The 22787-nt window shown below is 43.6% G+C and overlaps 1 protein-coding gene across 2 annotated transcripts; it reads left to right on the top strand.

Moving 5' to 3' along the window:
• The first annotated feature begins 704 nt into the window (after positions 1-704).
• Positions 705-21211, top strand: LOC109527354 (lysyl oxidase homolog 4-like). 2 transcript variants are annotated; one of them, XM_019889233.1, is made up of 15 exons: positions 705-782; positions 3256-3524; positions 3601-4193; positions 4656-4867; positions 10576-10614; positions 10685-10892; positions 11376-11556; positions 13273-13427; positions 13524-13691; positions 14148-14310; positions 14398-14641; positions 15514-15629; positions 15778-15914; positions 19417-19528; positions 20399-21211. In XM_019889233.1, exons 2-15 carry the CDS (start codon positions 3257-3259, stop codon positions 20467-20469), a joined length of 2667 nt encoding a protein of 888 aa, XP_019744792.1. In that variant the 5' UTR covers positions 705-782; position 3256; the 3' UTR covers positions 20470-21211. The 2 variants fall into 2 exon arrangements, with proteins under 2 accessions (XP_019744792.1, XP_019744790.1); XM_019889231.1 differs by lacking the exon at positions 705-782 and adding an exon at positions 1885-1990.
• Positions 21212-22787: the final 1576 nt, after the last annotated feature.

The following is a 22787-nucleotide window of genomic DNA, read 5'->3' on the forward strand; positions in this document are numbered from 1 at the left end:
AGACCATCCAACTGTATTTGTAGGGTTTACATCAGTTGTGGTGCCACAACGAGGAAGGAGGGGATCAGCTGTGGTGAGCACATCTCACCCAGCTCCTGATCACAACAACTCCCTCCACCACCACTGCCATTGTATGACTTGCCAAGACCCCTGATGTGAGCATGCCTCTGTTGACATAGTGACTGTTGGAGTCTCCCTTGTATATTTTTTATGATTGTGGGATAAACACATACTCGGGGAGAGTTAAGTAGCATTGAAATTTTCACCTGAGTGACTAAGTATGACTGAGGACTTGACAGCAGTACATATAGGAGTGCATGAGAAATGTTGAAAAACATGGACTTGTGTAAGCTAACGCGCTCACGTGTACTCAGACCACGAAAGGGAAGGAGGGCCCTTGTAGCCAACATCCTGCGGCCAAATGCAGTAACATGCACGAAGAATACATAGAATAAGCTTTATGAAGCACTATAAGGGACATATAATCTGAAAGAAACTATATATATATCTACATATGCATACCATATATCGCGTATTTTATATTTTTAGTTTTCTCTGTGTCAGACTTTACAAATGTAATCAGTTGGAATTGTGAGAATAATGAGGAAAATGGGAGGGAGCGAAAAAAAAAGTCCCCTCTGAGGGAGTGACAAAAAAAGCAAGAGGGAGGGAAATGTGGAGAATAGAGTGAGACAGAAGGAGCAAAAGTCGGTGCTTTTTTTCCATCCTTTGCTCCCTCACTCCTTTCCTCCCAGTCACTCCAAGTTGAGAACAACAGATAGGTGAGTTCATCTTCGTCAATCTCTCTTGAATAGAGTTTTTTTGTTTCAGATCGGTTCCTCTTCATCTTATTTGCTCTTGAATACATTTTTCCTTATAGTTCATTTTTCGTGTTGCAGCAGCAAAGGCTTAATGCTCGTTTCAGTTCTTAGCAAGCTAGAGACAAACTTGTTGATTTATGCTTTTCCGTAAGCAAATGTAATTATAGTGCAGGTAATCCACAAATATATTTGAAGCTGAACTTCCCTCACTATCCCTCATCCTTCAGACGTGTATCAATTTGGTAGCCCTTCACACAATCAGGACACATGAAGTAGCTCTCACTCTCAAAAAGGCTGGTGACCCCTGTCTTAGAGTTTATTGTGTGACGTGAAGAATCACGATTTTACACAAGACGGGGTGAAATTGTTCTCTCGGGGCTTAATAGCAGACCATCCAACTGTATTTGTAGGGTTTACATCAGTTGTGGTGCCACAACGAGGAAGGAGGGGATCAGCTGTGGTGAGCACATCTCACCCAGCTCCTGATCACAACAACTCCCTCCACCACCACTGCCATTGTATGACTTGCCAAGACCCCTGATGTGAGCATGCCTCTGTTGACATAGTGACTGTTGGAGTCTCCCTTGTATATTTTTTATGATTGTGGGATAAACACATACTCGGGGAGAGTTAAGTAGCATTGAAATTTTCACCTGAGTGACTAAGTATGACTGAGGACTTGACAGCAGTACATATAGGAGTGCATGAGAAATGTTGAAAAACATGGACTTGTGTAAGCTAACGCGCTCACGTGTACTCAGACCACGAAAGGGAAGGAGGGCCCTTGTAGCCAACATCCTGCGGCCAAATGCAGTAACATGCACGAAGAATACATAGAATAAGCTTTATGAAGCACTATAAGGGACATATAATCTGAAAGAAACTATATATATATCTACATATGCATACCATATATCGCGTATTTTATATTTTTAGTTTTCTCTGTGTCAGACTTTACAAATGTAATCAGTTGGAATTGTGAGAATAATGAGGAAAATGGGAGGGAGCGAAAAAAAAAGTCCCCTCTGAGGGAGTGACAAAAAAAGCAAGAGGGAGGGAAATGTGGAGAATAGAGTGAGACAGAAGGAGCAAAAGTCGGTGCTTTTTTTCCATCCTTTGCTCCCTCACTCCTTTCCTCCCAGTCACTCCAAGTTGAGAACAACAGATAGGTGAGTTCATCTTCGTCAATCTCTCTTGAATAGAGTTTTTTTGTTTCAGATCGGTTCCTCTTCATCTTATTTGCTCTTGAATACATTTTTCCTTATAGTTCATTTTTCGTGTTGCAGCAGCAAAGGCTTAATGCTCGTTTCAGTTCTTAGCAAGCTAGAGACAAACTTGTTGATTTATGCTTTTCCGTAAGCAAATGTAATTATAGTGCAGGTAATCCACAAATATATTTGAAGCTGAACTTCCCTCACTATCCCTCATCCTCTGTAAGAGGAAAAAGCTTTCAGGATGAGCCATAATTGCTTCTTAATCAAATGTCTCCTAAAGATACATACCTGATGTTGACAACATTTTCACGATGGTGTTTGTTTGCTTTTGTGTCTGCGGGTGGAATGCATGCAGCCAAACTTTTGGGGTTTGTGGAAAGCCAACATTTTCTTTGGCTGGATGGAGAGGCTACTTTTAGCTCTGTTAGCCCTCTTACTCTAATTGGTTAAAAATGTTTTGGAACCAATTTAAACCTCATCACTGTCTTCAGATCACTTTGAGAATCAATCTTCTTCTTCTCCTTTCGGCACGTCCCTTTTCAGGGGTCGCCACAGCGAGTCATTAATTCCCATCCGTCCCTGCAAACCGCCCTATCAACTCGCATGTCCGTCTTGGCAAAAGTTTTACGCCGGATGCCCTTCCTGACGCAACCCTCCCCATTTCTCCGGGCTTGGGACCGGCACCGGGGAACAGTGTACCCCCAGGGGAGGGCACTGCTCCCCAGCGGCTGGGTTCACTTTGAGAATCAATCTTCTTCTTCTCCTTTCGGCACGTCCCTTTTCAGGGGTCGCCACAGCGAGTCATTAATTCCCATCCGTCCCTGCATCCGGCCCTATCAACTCGCATGTCCGTCTTGGCAAAAGTTTTACGCCGGATGCCCTTCCTGACGCAACCCTCCCCATTTCTCCGGGCTTGGGACCGGCACCGGGGAACAGTGTACCCCCAGGGGAGGGCACTGCTCCCCAGCGGCTGGGTTCACTTTGAGAATCAATAAACATTCAAAATAAAAACACCTATAAATTCTCTTGAGTGCCACATAAGGGAAAGAGGAGTAATTTCTAATTATATGTTCTGTCAAAGGAAGGAATGTCGATAGGGCTTTGCATGATTTAAAGGAATTTTACGGTGTCTGTTATTGTGAAGTCGCTCCTTCACATTGCCCAAGTCGTCACCTAATGTAACACCGCTTCTCTTTCATAACCACCACTCCCTCCCTCAGGATGCTGTTCCTCAGCTCCTTATCCACTACCTTCCTGCTTCTTCTTCTCTATCCCTCTGAGCTGCCTGCACAAGAGGTGAAGGTGCGGCTTGCAGGTACAGGCCAACGCAATGCCAACGAAGGGCGTCTGGAGGTGTTCTACAATGGCGTGTGGGGCACAGTGTGTGACGACCAGGTGGATCTGAACCTGGCAAATGTGGTGTGCAAACAGCTAGGCTTTCAGCGCAGTTTTACCTGGGCGCACAGTAGCAAGTTTGGTCAGGGACAAGGTATGTCCCGCCCCGTATCGAGATATATTTCCATAAGAGTTGGTGAGTAACTTTCTCCCCACACTCTGTCGTCCAGGTCAGATCTGGTTGGACAATGTGAACTGCAGAGGCCATGAGAGCTCCATTGCAGAATGCGGCTCCAATGGCTGGGGAGTCCATGACTGCACCCATGCTGAGGACCTGGGCATCATTTGTAGCCCAGAAAGAATCCAAGGTGCCCCAGGAGGGGAGGCCCCTTCCTCATCCAGACAAGAGCAGAGACAACCAAGAATGAGAACCCCGCAGCAGCCAGCTCCATCGTCGGTCTCAACTTCTCAGAGTCGAGGCCATGAGATCGCCCTCCACCGTAACCCGCCATCTTCACGTCGCAATAGGATCTCACCGCAGGAGAACGGCCACGAGATACAGATCCCACGAAGGTATAGAGGGCCAACACATCAACAGGGGCAGCAGGTATCATCGCAGCCAGCAGCCAGCACCACCCAAAGGCAGGAGGAGACACCAAGAAGAGAACCACCTGCGTCGAGGCGCCAGTCCGAGAGACAGTCAAATAGGCAGACTAATTCCCCGCCCCAGTCCGAGAGGAATCAGCCATACAGTGGGAACCATATCGAACCAGAGCCTGTTTATCCAGATGTGGGACTGGAGACGGACACACAGTACATCCAGGTAAAAATGTACATTCTGCATATCCATATCTTCTCTTAAAAATTATACATTTAGGGTGCAGTGGCCTCTGTAGGTTGAAGGTACAGTACTGTTTTTAGGACACATTACTAATTAATTCTACCCATGAGAACCATTACTACTATACGCTTATTTCAGACAGTTTAGAATCAAGCAACTCCGAGAGCACACCAAAGTAATCCACTTTAAGTTCATGTGTGTTCTGATAAACGCATGCAACTGTGGCCAATTAGCCTCTTATTACAGACAAGTGTGAAATCATTCAGACTTCAAATAATGTGGTCATCGTTTGTATTTAATTAGTAATAGGATGCGTAATAATCTCCAAGACAAAAGCCCTTTCTAATTACAAAAAAATTGTTGAGGATAAAAATAATAATAATAATGATAAATAATAATGATACAAACAAAATCGAGCCTAACTCATACTTTTCATGTTTCCAGAGTGCTGAAAGCATTCAGCTGACCGAAGCCCGTCTACGGCCCGTGCTATCCGGCAGCCGTGGTGGTCTGGTGACAGAGGGAGTGCTGGAAGTGAAGCACTCTGGGAAATGGCGTCATGTGTGCAGTCACGGCTGGGACCTCAGCAGCAGCCGTGTCGTCTGCGGCATGTTGGGATTCCCTTCTGCCGAGACGTTTGATCAAAACGCCTACAGGTGAGTGACTCAGAGTGTGTGTGTGTGTGTGTGTGTGTGTGTGTGTGTGTGTGTGTGTGTGTGTGTGTGTGTGTGTGTGTGCGCGCGTGTGTGCGCGCGTGTGTGTGTGTGCGCGAGAAAGCAGGCAAGTGCACGGACACAGGCTATGAAAAGGATGGAAAAGTGTGGTCGTAGACACTTCCTTTTGCGGACTTGCTCCCATTCCTGAATCGCCGTTCCATCCTTCTCCGGGATGATAACCACAACTGCTACCGTTAGCACGACCACACTTGGCATGACTCGTGCACTGCGGCATTAACCAAAGCCAACTGTCCACCAGACTGTCTGGCCCATTGACTGACTGGGCCTCAATGCGCGCCTTGATAAGAGTCCAAGGGAGTGTGTTATTAATGTCTGACCCAGAATTTTAAAAAGTCATTCTCATGATGTGTATCTTACAACAAGTTTATTAACTCATTTAATCAAGAAACTCGTAACTTGTTAAGCGCTAAAACTCCTACCAGCCCTCAATAGGAGCTGTAACCTGTAGGAGGGGAAATGCAGATACTATACCATATTGGACTTATATTTAAGACAAAAGGTCTACCACAAGGCCATGTGATTTCTCAAAATCAAGTATGAGTAATTTCATCAGGAAAGAAAGGTATTTTGAAAACAAGGACAATTCAAACTAAATTGATATACTGTATATACTGATGATATATTCCATCCATTTTGTGTAGCGCTTGTCATTAGGGTCACAGGTGAGCTGTAGCTTATCCCAGCTGACTGGTAGACACTAAACTAGCTGCCACATTGAAGGGTTCAGACAAGCAACCAACTATACTGTATACACTCACATTTATACGTATGGACAATTTATAATTTTCACTGAACCGAACGTGCATGTTTGTGAAACATGGCAGGATGCCACGCTACCCACGTAAGCATAAGGAGAGTATGCTTTAAACAGTGCTGCACCAATGCAAATTTATTATAAAGATGCATGTAGTGATGTTTATTTTTTGAAAGTAAAAAAGAAATCTTGTAATGCCCTACAATAAAAATATTGCTATTAAAATTAATGAGCGAATTCTAAAAGGATCACAGGGCATAGTTGGAATCATTTGATTTGTTGTGTTTTTAAATTGCATTCGTAACTAACTACCAGAAAAGCCGTGGTGGCCTACAAACTACATGAAAAGGTTGAGACACATTTAGCTTTAAGTATTGACAAACAGGAAACAAAAAGCTCTGATTTGCAAACACTGTCTGGTCCATATGCGAACTTAGTCCCCATGAATGCAACTTTTCCAAGTGGAGCCCCTTTTAGCCTCCCTCACGCAAACCCCAACACACAAATACTAATGCGTTGCCTTCCCCTCTCCAGAGAAAAGCATCTTACAACACTTTACAAAAACCAAATCCATGTATGCACACAAATAAACGTGCCAACGTGCGCATGCAAACAACCCTCTGTGTGGCTGCCCACAGAGGTCTTTTTCGAGCCTGGCTAGCAGCATAACTAGACTGACCGCTGGTCTGCACTGTGCCATCTGTCGCCAATAATTACCCCTTGTCCTGGTCCTGTTCAGCAGCTAGCCAATTGGACACACACTGGAGTCTTGTCTAACACCAATTGCAACAACTACCAATGAACATCTCACGCTTTAATTAACGCCATCATAAGCGGCAGGAAACAAAAAACAGGGATGGATCTCAAAGAACGGCTTCAACAGCTGAGCCATCGTAATGACGATGTTTCCCAAAGTGTTCTCTGCGCTTTTCGAAATGGTCTTCTTCATTCTCATGCCTTCTCGTAATACAGATCAACATGTCATCAACTGAATATTAATAGCACCACTATCATCACACAAAAAAAATGCGAAATGTGACCGCACATCATTGGAATCATTTCAGGATCAATATTGATCTGAATGTGACAAAAGCAGAAAAGATTTAAATGAAATACGTCAGACATACCAGAGAAACATAACAACCACATTCCATCTGGACTGGAAGCAGTGAAGCCACGGGAAACCCTAAAAATTGTGGATAATTGTTTGTAGGGAATTCATTCATCCATCGATTTTCTAATCCGAGGGTCGCGGCCGTCGTGCTGGGGCCTATCCCAGCTGTCTTCGGGTAGTTGGAGGGGGACACCCTTAACTGGTTCCCAGCCAATCACAGGGCACACATAGACAAACAACCATTCGCACTCACAATCACACCTGAGGACAATTTGGAGTGGTCCATTAACTTGCCATGCATGTTTTTGGTCTGTGGGAAGAAACCGGAGTACCCGGAGAAAAACCACACAGGCACAGGGAGAACATGCAAACGCCACACAGGAAGGCCGGAGCCGGAATCGAACCCTGCACCTCTGCACTGTGAGGCAAACGTGCTAAACAGTCGTTCACCGTGCCGCCCCGTTTGGAATGAATGAATACAATTTCGTGGAACAAATCCTGGAATGTTGGGTGTAAAATAAACGTAGCACAGAACTTCTGATAGTGTTTCGACCAGCAGAGGAGGCGTGGCTTGCCTTGCCGTCACACCACTGGCTGCACGTTGCCAACTCGGCTCGTCACAGCTCCTGTCGACATGCTGTTTTGCATTGGCAAAAGCAGGGACAAGCAGGTTCCCAGTCTGCTTTCCAGACTGTATGGGTGACTTTAAGTACTACTGTTTGCCTGGCACATTTGATATTATTCACCTACCATTCAGGATACTATGCCCCAAAATAGACTAAGAATGTTATCTCCGCTCATTTCTTTGGACACTGCAATATTTAACTCCCTAGTCTCCGCTTTTGCTGCAATGGTTCATTTTCTTGCCGCCTTCCATCTTCTCGAATCCGACAGCCACACGGTGAGAAGTAAATACAGGAGTCAATCCTTCTGTTCGATTGTTAGTTGTCTCATTCTGGCTGGTGACTGAGCTCGTAAATACCCCGCGAGATACTTTGAGGGGAACGTGGCATTCACCAGTATGCGTGCTGTTGCAGGCTGTCGGGTTGCCCGGGAGGAAAATGGCTCAAGTAAGACCTTCTTGCAAAGCTAACTTTGTTTTGGACCAAAGAACACAAATGAGTCTTGTGATGGCTTTTGGTCAAGTTATTTGAGATCAATATTTGTTTGAGGCTTTAAACTTTGATGTGCTTCACCGACCCAGTGACAATGATCCCTTTGACAGTCCGAATTTTTGAGGGCTTTTGACTCACTGGATAGCAGACGTATTACAAAGTATATTTGACTTTGGACACTCTTGAGAGAAGAGGATGCATGAGAGAAGAGGATGTACAAAACAGGGTTGGATGAAGGCAATTGATTCGCTGTGGCGACCCCTGAAGGGAAAAGCCGAAAGGAAAAGAAGAACTCATGACTGTAACCTTTCATGGCACTTTCAAACAAGAGTGTGTCAGTGGACAACACTACTTTGTCTTGTGTGAGACTTTCAATACATGTCCATTTAAGAGCTTTAATTACAATCTAAGAGCCCCTTTAATCCAGAAAATAAATGATCAACCTGGCTGGCCAAATTCGGTCTTGTTGTTGGTTTTTTTTTTTGTTTTGTTTTTTCTTAATTTGCTCCGCCCCCAATCTTGCAACGCTTACATAAATGGGATGCCGGTCAATTCCACACTTCCTTTCATCACAGCCATGATCCTTTTGACTCCTCTCTCTCATCTTGTCTTCCCCTTTTTATGTGATTTATTGCAAAGTGTAACAGTCTGTTGAAAGGGCCTGATCAAGAATACATTTGTGAGTTTTCTCCGTCTCTCGTGCATTGGAGTCAGTCAGACCTGCCACCGCTTGACACAGCCAATTGTTCCTTTCTGGCATCTTCATGCTAGCACAATATAATAACAGGTCATTTCTTCTCTTTTGACACCGAGCTGCTCTTTCCAATCTTCCTTTTGGAATTGTGTGGTCAGGGTTGCATAAAGGAATACTGCAGCCAGTCTTCTGCAAGATACGAACTAAGAGACACGAAACTGCTGATGGTGTCGTTCCTTTGCTTTCCTTCAAATTTCCTACCTGAGAAAGACGGACACATGGAATAGATCTCGACTTGAAGCCAAAATAGTGTGATTTTTCTGAATTCGGGCATATCCTATTAAAAGGTCTGAGAGAGTCTTACATCACCAGCCTCTTGTTTCCAGGCATGCAGTCATGACGCTGGGTTTAACCATGTCGCTTTGAGCTGTAAAGGCTTTTTAAAGAGGCGGCGACAGAGGGAAAGTTGATATGTACGTGCATACTTCCACGTCTGGTGCGTGTGAACCAACATGCTACTGCTCGAATCGACCGCACAGCAGACACTGCCAAGCACAGCAGGCAATTATACGGGTGACTCTCATCTCCTCCTCCCAACCAACCCTGTGAACTAACACCCCCCTTACTGTCTCAATTATTGCTTAATCGCCAGGTTACGAAAGGTCTTCAAGAGCCCGGATGGGCTGACGCCACAAAAAGTAGTATTTGTAAGTAGCATGTAACAATGGTAGTTAGCATAAAGAATAATATAGCATTAACATAAAGGACTTGTAGATGTATGGTACATGGGCTAAGCAGTGTCCCGTTTGGTGGGGACCTGGCTACAGGAGTTTATTATCACTATTCGAGTCATGAGAGTAAAAATGCAATCTCCAGTTCCCCCCATGGTTGTATATGCTTGATTGCTCGATAGGGCATTGCTGAAACATCCCATCTTTTTCACAGTACTGTAACTACTTTACCGTAGAGGTCTCAAGGTGTCAGAGCCATATGACTGTAGCATCAAAAGAGTTTGTCTGCATCTGATTTAGTAACAGTCACGAGCATCTCCTACTTTAGTTTGCCCAATATTTACGTTTGCATCACTGGTCTGGTGGCGCAGGTAACCAACTGGCCCTCTGAAGTATACACTTGTGTCAGTCCTGGGTGTTCTGACTCACTGAATTCACAAAGGGTGTCCGTGAGGCTGCACCTGCTTTGTGGTTACACTGGTTGATGTAAGTGGTCAGCTTTGGTGTGAGTGTGTGTGACAAAATGACATTTTCCAGGCCCTCGCTGGCTCGTGAAACTTTATATATCTTCAGACAGTGTTCTCTTTTTTAACACTTGACAGTTTTAGCTGGCCGAGCATGTCGGCGCACACACACTTTGGGCCTAGCCTTCCAAAATATGAGCTAAAAAAATCGATGAATGTCAGAAATATTGGTTAGTGAGTGCTCGTGTACAAGTAGTGGCTCATGATGTACAGTACTTTTTTTTCCTGACTCCAAGATTGATGTAGCCTCTTAGTAAGGCGCACATTTTTATATCCCACACAGATGTCCCAGACGTCCCGCTATAGACATAAGTACCATGTATGACCAAACCAAAAATGCATGACAGGAAACATTTAGAGGGAAAAAATATTTTAGTTTATCCACAAATACAGATGAATCCAAAAGTGTGTTTGTATCGAATGAAACAAGGGTGATTGACAGTAGTAGCGTGAAATACAGCAAGGAACTCAGACCTCGTGTGTGTGTGTGTGTGTGTGTGTGTGTGTGTGTGTGTGTGTGTGTGTGTGTGTGTGTGTGTGTGTGTGTGTGTGTGTTTTCTATTCTGTCTATACTTAGCAGACTATTCTAGGAGACAATAACAAATTGAGTGGCAGTAGAAGTTGTTGTTGCTCACTTTGGAGTATGTTTTTAAAGTTTTATTCCAATGCATTTACTCACACTTGTTGTCTTTCAGGAAACTGTGGGACTCCAAACTAGCAGATCCATCATCCAGGTAAACTCAGTTGTTAAACAAACAGAGCATTTACACATGCCGGCATTTTACGTCCAACATTCCTTGTCAGATTGAAGACTCAGATCACCAAGAAGGCCTACTGGGTGGAGAGGGTGCAGTGTCAGGGAATGGAGGTCTCCTTGTCCCAGTGCCAGGCCCAGGTGTCCCTCCGCAGGAGGGATAGTCCATGCGCAGGGGGAATGCACGCTGTCGTCCGCTGTGTCCCTGGACCGCAGTTTGTGCGCAACGGCCGAAGACATACAACACACACCGTGTCGGTCAGTTCGGACTTCAAAATTCATAATTACAAAGGGAGACATTATTATCATTGATGGAACTATATAGACTATATAAGGTACACTTGCAAAAACATCTCTTGCGAGCCAATGCCATACAACAGTTTTCCATTGATATTTTCTAATAACTTTATTAATTACATTAGCAATTGGCAAAGTGTCGAAGTATTAAACCTCTCGATGCGATGCAGTTCCTAATCTCGGACATCTACAGTTTGCATTTGAAAATTATAACATCCTAGCTCAAGTGCTCCCCTGTTAAGTAAAAATATATATATTTTTTTTGTCTTGAGTTGAGCTTTGGGTAAAACCTCAAAGAGGTTTTAGAGAGAAAGTGCAAACAAACATACTGTCGAAAAAATAAGTGCACTGAAGAATGAACACGGAAATGGAAAACTCAACATTCTAAAATAAAAAGCATGCTTGAAAAGAGCAAATGTTGACTTATTCTCTTTTTCCTACCAGAGCAACGTGCGTCTGAAGGCGGGGCCCCGCCTTGGGGAGGGTCGCGTGGAGGTTCTGAAAGAGGGCAAGTGGGGCACCGTGGCAGACCACCTGTGGGACATCACCGACGCAAACATTGTCTGCAGAGAGCTCGGATTCGGAACGGCCAAGGAGGCCCTGACAAATGCTCAGCTGGGAGAGGGTGAGATGAGACGAACGTGCATAAATGAACATATACACCGTGGAACACTTTTGTGTGGAAGCGACTTCTTCCAAAAGGACATAGCACTTGGTCTTGTGCTCTCTACATCGATATTACAACGAAACCGAGGTCTGTTCCCAGTTGATTACGATCACGATTCTCGCTCACATTCACACCTTAAATGGGCAAATTAGAGGCTTGACTAAACCCAGCAAGCATGTTTTGGGACTGTGGGAGGAGAGAACTAAGCAAAGCCTAGATTCAAGAATATTCCTGCTTTGATGCCGCACTGCTAATCCGTGTTCTTTGAGACTTTCTTTCTAAAACCAAGAAAACTCGACACAACCTTGCTTAAGTTATTGGCAAATGCCCCTTTGATAAGCAAGCTGCTGTTCATAACGTATTTGCCCATAACTTACAAGTGATTGTGGTTAGGGCATATTATTTTCATTCATTAATTTCAAGAGAAAATATGTTGTTTTTTGACTAATTACAATTCATTATTTATTGTATGACATCTGACTAAATTCCCCATGACGGGGTCAGACTAAACAGCACTGACGCTAAATGTGTGCTTCTAAATGGCTCGATGCCCAATTCCAAAAAACTACGAAGAACTACAAAAATATTCCAGCTGTATTGCTACTACCATGTGAGAAGCTGATGGTTGCCCGTTGTTTGATGGCACATGCATGACACACACACGTTCTCTCGGTACTGCTTCCGTTGTGGTCCTGGAAACGCTCCCATGCAGTTGTCTCACAAAAGCAATGTCAAATGTTTTCCAAACGTCACTTTGACAAGTTGCCGTCCGTTTTTTTTTTTTGGCGCCGTACTTCTGCTGCAATTAAGTTAATTTCCCGCCATTATCTTTCCGCCCAAATGACAACATCCAGCAGCGTGATCCACAAGGGTGGCTGCATTTCCGTCACTCCACTTGCCCCAAATGAAGTAATTCATGGAAACCTTTTAGGGTTGTTAAAGTAGGTGCTGTTGCAGTGAGTGTTGTGGGTTGAACTGTTTCTTGACAAAGTTCAGGCCTATTTCGCCATGTTGCACAAACACAGGAGAGTGGTCTGGGCCCCGCTGGAGTTCTGGGAGGGCTCGTGGGTGGTGCACTTTGAGACTAAAGGCTCGGTGACATCAGTGGCTATTTGAGGGGAAAAAATATAGCGCTTAATAAAACTTTGGCCTCATACACCTTCGTAGACTTCAGCAAGTTCAAAGATTTTTGGCTGGAAGTGTGTAGTAATTCGGACAGCAATTCTCTCTCTCTTTCACATGACAGCTGCATGAGGCACATCAGACAACTGAGCGTGAATCGCAAAACGCATCTGTACAGCGAGGATGTTTTTGACTTGATTCCGCTCTGGTTGGCTATCTTACATTGAGACTCCGTCGCATACACGGGCACTGTTATCTTTTCCTGCTCCGACCAACTCAATTGTTTTAATGTAAAAAAAAAAATTGTTCAACTGTTTGCAGCTCTGACTAAATGTTGTCATTTTCCGAATGAACTAAATGGATTTATAGTGTTTTCGAAAACAACAGTACACTTCTTGAATAATTTGTTGAATGCAGCAATCAGGCATTCCAGTGTAGTAAGTTATTCACATTCCCAGTGGAAATTTCCATAAATTGCAGCTTTTTTTTTTTTTTTTTTTTCTTCATCAAAGATTCTCCACTGCTGACCATTCCCGTAATTTGCCACTCTAGGTTCCGGTCCCATCCACATGAACAGTGTCCAGTGCACAGGCAGGGAGACGTCCCTAACAGAATGTCCATCCAAAGATGTCCCCCTGTACACCATCAAGCACAAGCAGGACGTGGCGGTCCGTTGCAACGTCCCCAACACTGGCACGCAGACCACAGTGAGACACACACACACACACACATACACATCCATGAGGTCCACATGCCAATCTGTGGCGGTGTTCAATGATACAAAACACACTCTTTGCCTCCAGGTGAGGCTTGCTGGAGGCAGAGACAAATCGGAGGGTCGCGTGGAGGTGTTGATAGAGGTCGGAGGAGTGAAGCGCTGGGGCTCGGTCTGCAGCGAGAACTGGGGCATCAACGAGGCCATGGTGGTGTGCCGACAGCTTGGCTTGGGTTTCGCCTCCAGAGCTCACCAGGTGATCGGAGCGATCAATACGCATCCTCTCGTCTTCTGCCCTTCGTGTCACTCCTTTACTTGGCGTTGATCCTTTGTACTGCCTCATTTGCCTTCCCTCTGGGCTGCTGTTTGTGTGTCTGCGCTGTGTTATTACCGAGGCCTGAGGTAATTATAGGCTTTTCGAAGGTCCACTTCAGGCACTCTGAAAATAAAAGATGGAAAGTAAGGCAAAGAGAAATCGGCAGAAATTCTCAGGGAAAACAAGATGAAAATAGGGCCGGGCATGGAAAAAGCAGAGTGGTTGTGCTGGGGCATTTAAAAGGCGGATATAAAAAAAGAGTGTGATCCTATTTACTGATAGATTCTATTAAAAAGAGGGCTTTTGAGGTCTGAAAGCGAAAAGGAGGAGAGCCTCCTTTCTTGGGGTTTTAAGCATTCAACAGGGCAAAAACGTTCCCCTTCCATGTGCGTCCAGGAGACTTGGTACTGGGCGGGCTCCAGTGATGCACGCGATGTCCTTCTCAGTGGAAGTCACTGCGTGGGCTCTGAGCTGTCCATCCAGCAGTGTCGCAAGAACGCACACGTCTACTGTCCCAGAGGTGGCGAGGGCAGAGCCGCTGGAGTCACCTGCGTGGAGAGTGAGCGAAAAACTGACGCTTTGGTTTGTTTTTGAATACTTGTTGTGCAAAGACTTGGAACTCCCCTCCTTGTGTGTACCCTCACAGGTGCTCCTGACCTGGTCGTGGATGCCCAGCTGCTCCAGGAGTCATCTTACCTGGAGGACAGGCCTCTTCACCTGCTCAGCTGTGCCAATGAGGAGAACTGCCTCTCCTCGTCTGCTGCCAGGATGAACTGGCCTTACGGACATCGCCGACTGCTGAGGTTTTCCTCCCGTATCTTGAACAATGGCCGCGCTGATTTCCAACCGCGAGCCTCCAGGGAGAATTGGATTTGGCATCAGTGTCACAGGTACGCTCTCTTTCATGATCTCAAAAAAGAGTCCATTTCAGTCCTTCCGAACAACATCGGACTGCATGGATATGCGCCCAAACTGTAAAAGTCCAGCATCGACTGTACAAAATCAGAACCTTTGAGGATGCCGCCCCTGTGAAAATGCATTGTACCCCAAAAAGGTATAAAGACGCACTTTCCCCCCCGATCGTTGATATCAGCGCTAAGATTGACCTCAGAGCAACTTGATTTCTTTACTCAGCTGCTGAGGTTTCATATCCTAAAACAAAAGAGGCAGAGCTGAGGGTTTGTTCCAGCCTCAATCACTACCTCCCCAAGCAGCCAGCACATTGGTTTGGTTTCCCATTTTTGCTTGTGCCTCTTGCGGGAATGGTTCTATAACGAGAGACAGAGCGACACCAAACAGATAAACAACCCACTGTGAGACGCCTTTATAACTGCACAACAGGATTTCTTCTTACTCTGTTTAGAATTTGAAATTCCTGTTGAGAAATGATGTTTTTGCTTCAGACAAAAGAAAAGCATAACAAAGAAGTGAATTGTGTACCTTTACACGAATTATAATGAAAGCTTAGAATCGAAATTTCCCAGATGCAGGCGAATGTGAAGCAGGCCATCAAAGCTGATTAAACACAAAGAAGCAATTGGATGTCAGCCTCACTTTTGTCCATAATCTTTGAGAAAAAACATTCAATACAGTTCTGGAGCGGTGCATTTTTCATGCAGAAAAAACGTTGACCATTCACCCATTCTGAATAAATCAAGAAAGTCAATCAAAGAAAATTCAAGTGAATTACAGAATCCCGTCAGGATCCCTGTGATTGTAGCTCTCTTCATGACTGAAATTATCGCCCTCTCCCATTATTCAGGCACTACCACAGCATCGAGGTGTTTACACACTACGATTTGCTGACCCTCAATGGAACCAGAGTGGCTGAGGGTCACAAAGCCAGTTTTTGCTTGGAGGACACCTACTGCCCCGATGGTCAGACAATCAATTTCAAATTCAAATTTCAAAGAAAAATACATTTGTTCCATCATTTCAAAATTCTTCACATCAAAACTATCCAACCACTTTGCCTGCAGAGGCACATCCACACTATAAATCTTCATGAAACCCTTTTGGATCTCAGGTCTCCAGAAGCGCTATTCCTGCTACAACATGGGACAACAAGGCATCTCAATTGGCTGCTGGGATACTTACCGCCATGACATTGACTGCCAGTGGATCGACATCACGGACGTGCGACCTGGTGAATATGTCTTCCAGGTGAGGATGCTTTTTCTATGAAGAAAAAAAAAAAAAATTCCAGGAAAGTCTCACTACATGCTCTCAGAGTCCATGTAATTTTCTTCGCTGCTATTTATTGAACACCAGGAGAATAATAAACCCAAACACAATGAGCACATTCACAGCAGGAGATGATGTTGGCCACAGCTCACAACTAGACACTCATGCTCGTTGATGTCACATGCAAGCTGACCAAACCCCACCTCTAAAAGACACATGCATGCACTTTGTACATAGACACAACAATATGTATTTTTTTTCTAGTTTATTCTTGATTTTTTTTCTTTTTGTGTTCCGATCTGTTTAAAATGGACATTTAAAGTGTGTCTTAATTTAAAATGTGTTAAAAGGGGGCGTGCAAAGTAAGGTTATTATAGTCAATGAAAACTAATGAAACTCAAGATAATATTGGAAAAAAAAAGTTCTTTCACAAAATAAAATAAAAATGAGTGCTTTTAAAATAAATAACTGAAACAAATGTTTATTTTTATAAAATTAACTAAAACTAACCATAATTTGGGCGGACCAGTTAGCGCGTTGGCCTCACAGGGTTCGATTCCAGCTGCGGCCTTCCTGTGTGGAGTTTGCATGTTCTTACAGTGCCTGTGTGGGTTTTATCCGGGTACTCAGGTTTCCTCCCACATTCCAGAAACATGCATGGCAGGTTAAAGCAACACTCTAAATCACATGATCGTTGCTTAAATCCGGACCGAAATCTCAAATTGTCATACATAATAAATAGCGGTGACATTTTGCAATAATTTTGTTACACTGAGCAATAATTGAACTGATTTCAACTCGAGTGAGCCATCATTTTATTGTGTACAAGTAATATTACGATGTGATGATTAAACATTTATTCAGTTTCACGGTCTTAACGGCCCTCCGAGAGAAGATGTAACTCCAAAATGGCCCGCGACAAAAATGAGTTTTACACCCCTGCTCTAAATTGTCCCTAGGTGTGATTGTGAGTGTGAATGGTTATTCGTCTATGTGAGCCCTGAGAGTGGCTGGCAGCCGGTTCAGGGTGTCCCCCGCCAACTGCCCCAAGACAGTTGGGATAGGCACCAGCACACCCCGCGACCCTTGTGAGGACGAAGCGGATCAGAAAAAGGTTGGATGGATGGATAACGATAATTTAAGTGAAAATGTCCTTTGTTTTTATCTTTGTGAATTCATTTCAGAAATGAGCTTCCAGGATTTATTTTGAATTTATTGACTTAAGTATTACTGTATGGTCGAACAGAAGAAAGAAGGACAAACAGGTGTTTGGGAATTGTAATTTATATATTATTATAATACTTAGTGATATTTTTTTTTTTTTAATCTTGCACTCCACAAATGCTCCATTTGTGTCAAATAATAAACTAAAGCTAATACCGAAACGAATACAAACTAAAACAAACGTCAAAACAACATTTAAAAAAATAATTAGAACTGTGATGCAAGTAAGTAAAACCATAATAATAAAATAATATATTTTTTAAAAAGTTATGGACTCTTGATATGGTAGATTTTCTGTACTGCAGGTGGATCTGGAACGTGTAACCCATTACCCATTGGGAGCTCACTGTCTTCGGGTTATGTAAGGACTCGATGTGTCATTGTGAGTGAGTAATTAATTGTCTGTTACAGTACATGCGTTTGTCCTTTCCTGGAATGGTCATCAACGTATCCAGCTGGGACACAAGGCAGCTTCCCTGCAAACTTGAACAGTATAAACGGTATAGAAAATAGATGGGTTGCTTTCAGCCATCTGGCAAATGCGCCCAAACTGAATGCCAAATTGCATGTAAGTGTGCTGAAGAAAGGGAAAAGGCAGAAGTTAAAAATCTGCAAGCCCGTGTGGGATAAAAGCGATAACCAACTATAATTGTAGCAAAGTGGCTCTTGGCTAAGCATTCAGCCATTCAGGTACGCCATGTGCATGTTGTTTCAGGGTGTGTGTGCATTTAAGGCGAGTGCATTTAATGTGGCTTTATATAGAAAGCAGACCTGCTATTAGTGAGAGAGTGGAGCTTCTTGGCCAGCGGACAACCTCTCAGCACTTCACAGTATTTTTTTTTTTTTTCATGTTGAAGTTGGTTGGTCTTGTCTGTTCCCTAAACGTCCAATCGACTGTGCTGACCTACTCATCTGTTCTCCCGCTCTGTCATTTGTTCTATTTTGGACTGCAAGCTAAGTGGCACCACATAGATGATGCTCATGGTTTCTCAGTGTTTGCATTATCAGAGATACTTTCATCAGACGTGCAATGCGCTCTTCCGCAAAACACACGTGAGGCAACGAGGCCAGGACCGGATATCAAACCACGTGCAGGCGTAAAAGTCGAGATTTGTGGCTACGTGACTCGGCAACTGTCCACCGATTTCATAAGGAGTGAGAGCTGAAGGGAGGGCGATCACAGATGCTTGCTCAGGTTTCTTCCACCAGCTGGGTGTGGCCTTTACCAAGAATAGCAGACATTTTTAGGGCCTTTTTTTTTTGTAGCAATGAGTCACGTTGATCCAACTTGATTGCCCCTTATTGCAATTAACATCCAGTCTCTGCAGTCGACACATGCAGTGACAACCTCTACCGACATCTTAAATCATCTCTTTTGACTTTTTACAAACTTTATAGAACTATTAAAAAAAAAGTGTGCTCAAAAACCATAGATGGCTAATTTTGTCTGTAAACCAAATCAAAAGAATGATACTTATGAATAGTTTAAGTAGTTTATGTATGTGGGTTATATATCCATCAACCTCAGAACATTCAAAGTCAAGTTTTTATAATATGACAGTGTGTGGTCAAATTATCTGTTTGATGTGTGCATGAGGAACATTAATTTACAGCGTGCGTTTGCTCATATAGCAGCGGGAAGCACAGACAGAGTGGAAAAAAAATCAAGTCGTGGCAACCAAGCGTGGCTACAGTCTAATGACAGGCTGCAACTTCAATCTTAACCAAAACTTGTCATCCGCATCCCTCGGCTGTTTTTGTATCCTGCACAGAGATAACACCGGAAAGTGATGATATTCATCTCTTCAACCCCCAATTTGGGCTATTTAGAAAAAGAGGGAAGAAGAATTATGCGGCTCCTCAATCGCCCCCACGGAAAGTCGCCTGTTTCCTAACTGTCACAAGTTCTTGTTTGTTTTGTTACATGATTAAAAAGATCCTTGGGTTTAGTCTCAACAGAAAGGTAATTTAGGGCCCCACTGCTGCAGGGGGGAAAAAAAAAATCTGCGTCAGCTTTATAGGGCTGGACTAGGAATATAATTATACTAAATAGAGTGCAATCAAGCCATTGGCAAAAGGCTGAGATTAAGGGACACGCCCGCCGTACGTCTACAAATATTCCTGGATGCATTCTCATGGGAATTTGGCTGTAGATCTTTGAAAAATAAGCATTACACTCATTCGGGTTCCATGTTTGTATGAATGTAAATGTGTTACATCCATCCGTGTGATCAAACACGTGTCCCTCCTTTCACAGGTGGAGGTCAACCCTTCTTTGGATATGGCTGAATCTGATTTCAAGAACAATGTGATCCGCTGTCGGTGTAAATACGATGGAGCGCGTGTTTACATGTTCGGATGCCATGCAGGTAGAGTTTAAAGACATGAGATGAGGGGCCTGGGGTGGGACCAGATTGGATTGGAGGGGGCAAGGGTGTGGGATGAGATGGCTGATGAGGTGAAATGAGATAAAAAATGGAATGGGAGATATAGTACAGGTAGGAGATCAAATGGGATGAAATGAGATTGAGGATTGGATGATATTAAGAATGACATGATATTGAGGATCAAATAAAATGAGATAGGGGCTGAGATGAGATTCAGGATGAGACGACATTGAGGATCAAATGAGAAGAGATAGATGATGCTGAAATGAAATAAGATTGAGGATAAAGTGAAATAAAAATGAGATTGAGATTAGATTATGTATTGGAGGGTAACATCGGATGAGGCAAAATCTGGATTAAAGTGGGATGAGATGAGCAAATACTAGTTTGAGGATGAGGCATGATTAAAAAAGGGATGAGATTAAGGATCAAATGAGATGTGATTGAGGAAGGGATGATCTGAAATTGAGGATGAGATGAGATTAAGGATCAAATGAGATGAGATTGGGGATGAAATGAAATGACCTTGAGGATGAAATTAGAGTCAGGATGAGACGGGATTGAGATTAGATGATTATATTGGATGGTAAAGTGAAATGAGACATATGGGATGGGAGGGGATGAGCTCAGATAGGATTCAAGGATTGAAGACATGAGATGGGAAAAAATCATCCCGGCTGTCTTGAGTCCTTTGTGACAGGAGGGAACACTGAAAGATGATTGGATAAAAAGAGAAGGGATAACAAATTGGAGGGATGGGCAGGAATGAGATGAGACACCTGGAGAAACCAAGCCATCATGCATTTTTCGCTCCATTTCCCGCCGTGTAATCCGCTTTGTGTGTTTCATCAGGTGATGCTTACAGCGCTGATGTCGAGGACTTGTTTGACCACCAGCGTCAGATCACCAACAACTTCCTGTGAATGGATGCTCACTCCAGTACAGGGACAGAAGAACCATTCAATTCCTCAGTACACCTCAACACAAGACAGAGAGGTTGAGCGACAAGAAGACATGAGAGGGCGAGGGCAAGTTGCGAAGGGAATCATGAATTTTTGGAACCTGGTGACTGTCTACCAGAGGCAGTTCAAGTCAAGATGATTAAAGGAGAAATGTTGCCAAGTCGAAAAAAAAAAGAAAAGCGCACATCATCCAAAATGTCGATTATTTCACTTTTTCGAACCATTTGAAATGATTAAATTCCAAAGTCGAAATCATCACAACAGTACAGAAGGACATTAAGGCACCACATTAACTGATGGCATTCACTTTCCAATTGCAAATGCATTTTTTTTTTTACTGTTACAACTGTGTGCTTTTGGGTTTTGAATGAGAATATTTTTTTTTTCACTCCATGGTGCTATTTTGCCTTATTTGAATAAATATTGTAATGTATTGCACATGTATTGTCATGTACAGTTTTATATTACCTCTCTGGAACAATGTTAGGGCTCTAATTTATGCAGATTTTATTGTACTTTTGAGTTGGCATTGTCCATGCGTGGCTGTGTTTTGTATTGTTAATTTTATTATGAGAGATCATTTACCTGTTTGTTCTTCACCTGTTTAACAGTGGTAACACCAGATGAGACCTGGAGGCACCACAGTAGTGCGCCTTAAACATTACTTAAATGGTAGAGCAAGAATAAACATCACCATGACAAACATGCTTATTTAAGGAATGGTTATTTTTCTTGTAGATTTTGCACAATAAAGATTAAAGATTAATGTTAGGATCTAGCTGAATCTGCTCAGTCAAATATTTCCTTTAAAATGGATCTTCAAGGTGTATTGAAGTTACAAGGCAAACAGACCGCCACAGTGCTCAAACTCCACCAACGTTCATGTTCATGTCAACTTTATTGTCAAATGTTCTACATGTGCAACATACAGCACAGATGAAATTTCTTTCCTCAGGAGAGAGAGGAGCCGCTGCGGGTGCCCGCGCCGCCATCAAAAGAACAGTTAACATAAAATGACAAATAATACAACAGAACACATAAGACACACAGTCGTGAAATCGTAACCACTTTTCTGCATACACTTTGTTGTTTGAAGCAGTTATCGATAAAAGAGGAGCGAATCAAAGTGTCCTTTCACCAGTGGGTCAAAGACGTCATGTTAAAAATGTGCACACGTCTGCTACAAGCTAAGTTTGAAAGCAAACGAGAAGCTGGAGCGTCCATTGACGAAAAAGAGATTGGCTCACATCTCCTGTCCCATGTAAATCCGCTTCAATTCCAAGTCGCGACTCGCAGTTCCACATATGCATCGGCGCTCTGCGCTGACGCTCCTTTTTTCCCATCGACGGCTCCACCAGCCATCCATCATTCCAGCCGCAGACTGTCCAACAGCACCGACATTCCCGCTGAACAAAGCGGGGCTGTGAAAAATGCTGCCCATTTCAGGCGCAAAAAACACAAGTGCCCCGGGGCTGTCCAGCAACGACAGTCAGATGGTGCCGACATTCCTCCCAATCAAAATCAGTGCTGTTACATGCGTGCTGCCGAGAAGGCGCAACTACCAAGCACAGATTCTTCTCCTTTGATGAATGTCATGGCCAAAAAAATGCTGAAAACAATCCACAGCAGGTCCACACGACGTAACAACAAACACAATATGACAAAACAAAACACAAAAACCACAAAAAAACAACAAAAAAGCAAGGCTCTTGAAGAGCACTTGCCGACGGCTGCCTACGTGGGCGCCATCTTGCCTTCGGCAGTTAAAAAGACATCGTAAAAACACGGTGGCAAATTTCCCATGATGGTAAGTCTGACACATGGGTCATTTCAGTGAAATGACAACCAGCTCAGACCATGTCGGGTTTTAACAAGCCACTGGTTACTGCAACTGAGTGGAGGTTAGCATGACTGTTTGCAAACACATCACAAGGATTTTCAATTGAAAGAAACTTTTTTGTTTGTTTGCTTCCTTTGGGTCCGTATCTCATGTGCTCCATGATATCAAAGTTAGTATTGTCTACAATACACTGAGGACTAAGCTGGCATGCTGGACATTTCCTGAGTGATGCTTTATAGGGCTGTATGCAAAGAATCAGCTTTTGGGTCACATACGATGATGATTCAGCTGCAGGAGTGAGCTTAGGGAGGGCTACAGAGATATACAGCTCTTTATTTTTGGGACAATTTCAGAATTGGTCTATATTTGCTTTAATTCTACCGAGCAAGTAAAAAGAGAATGAACCACCGGAGACAAGAAAACATTGAAGAATGGCATA

Source organism: Hippocampus comes, unplaced genomic scaffold, assembly GCF_001891065.2.
Source record: "Hippocampus comes isolate QL1 unplaced genomic scaffold, H_comes_QL1_v1.1 scaffold86, whole genome shotgun sequence".
Classification (NCBI taxonomy): Eukaryota; Metazoa; Chordata; class Actinopteri; order Syngnathiformes; family Syngnathidae; genus Hippocampus; species Hippocampus comes.

Coding starts and splice junctions, on each gene's coding strand:
- LOC109527354 (XM_019889233.1), top strand. CDS start 3,257: ATGCTGTTCCTCAGCTCCTTATCCACTACCTTCCTGCTTCTTCTTCTC. Junction 10,893..11,375: donor ATACAACACACACCGTGTCG/GTCAGTTCGGAC, acceptor TTTTCCTACCAG/AGCAACGTGCGTCTGAAGGC. Junction 15,915..19,416: donor CTGGTGAATATGTCTTCCAG/GTGAGGATGCTT, acceptor CTCCTTTCACAG/GTGGAGGTCAACCCTTCTTT.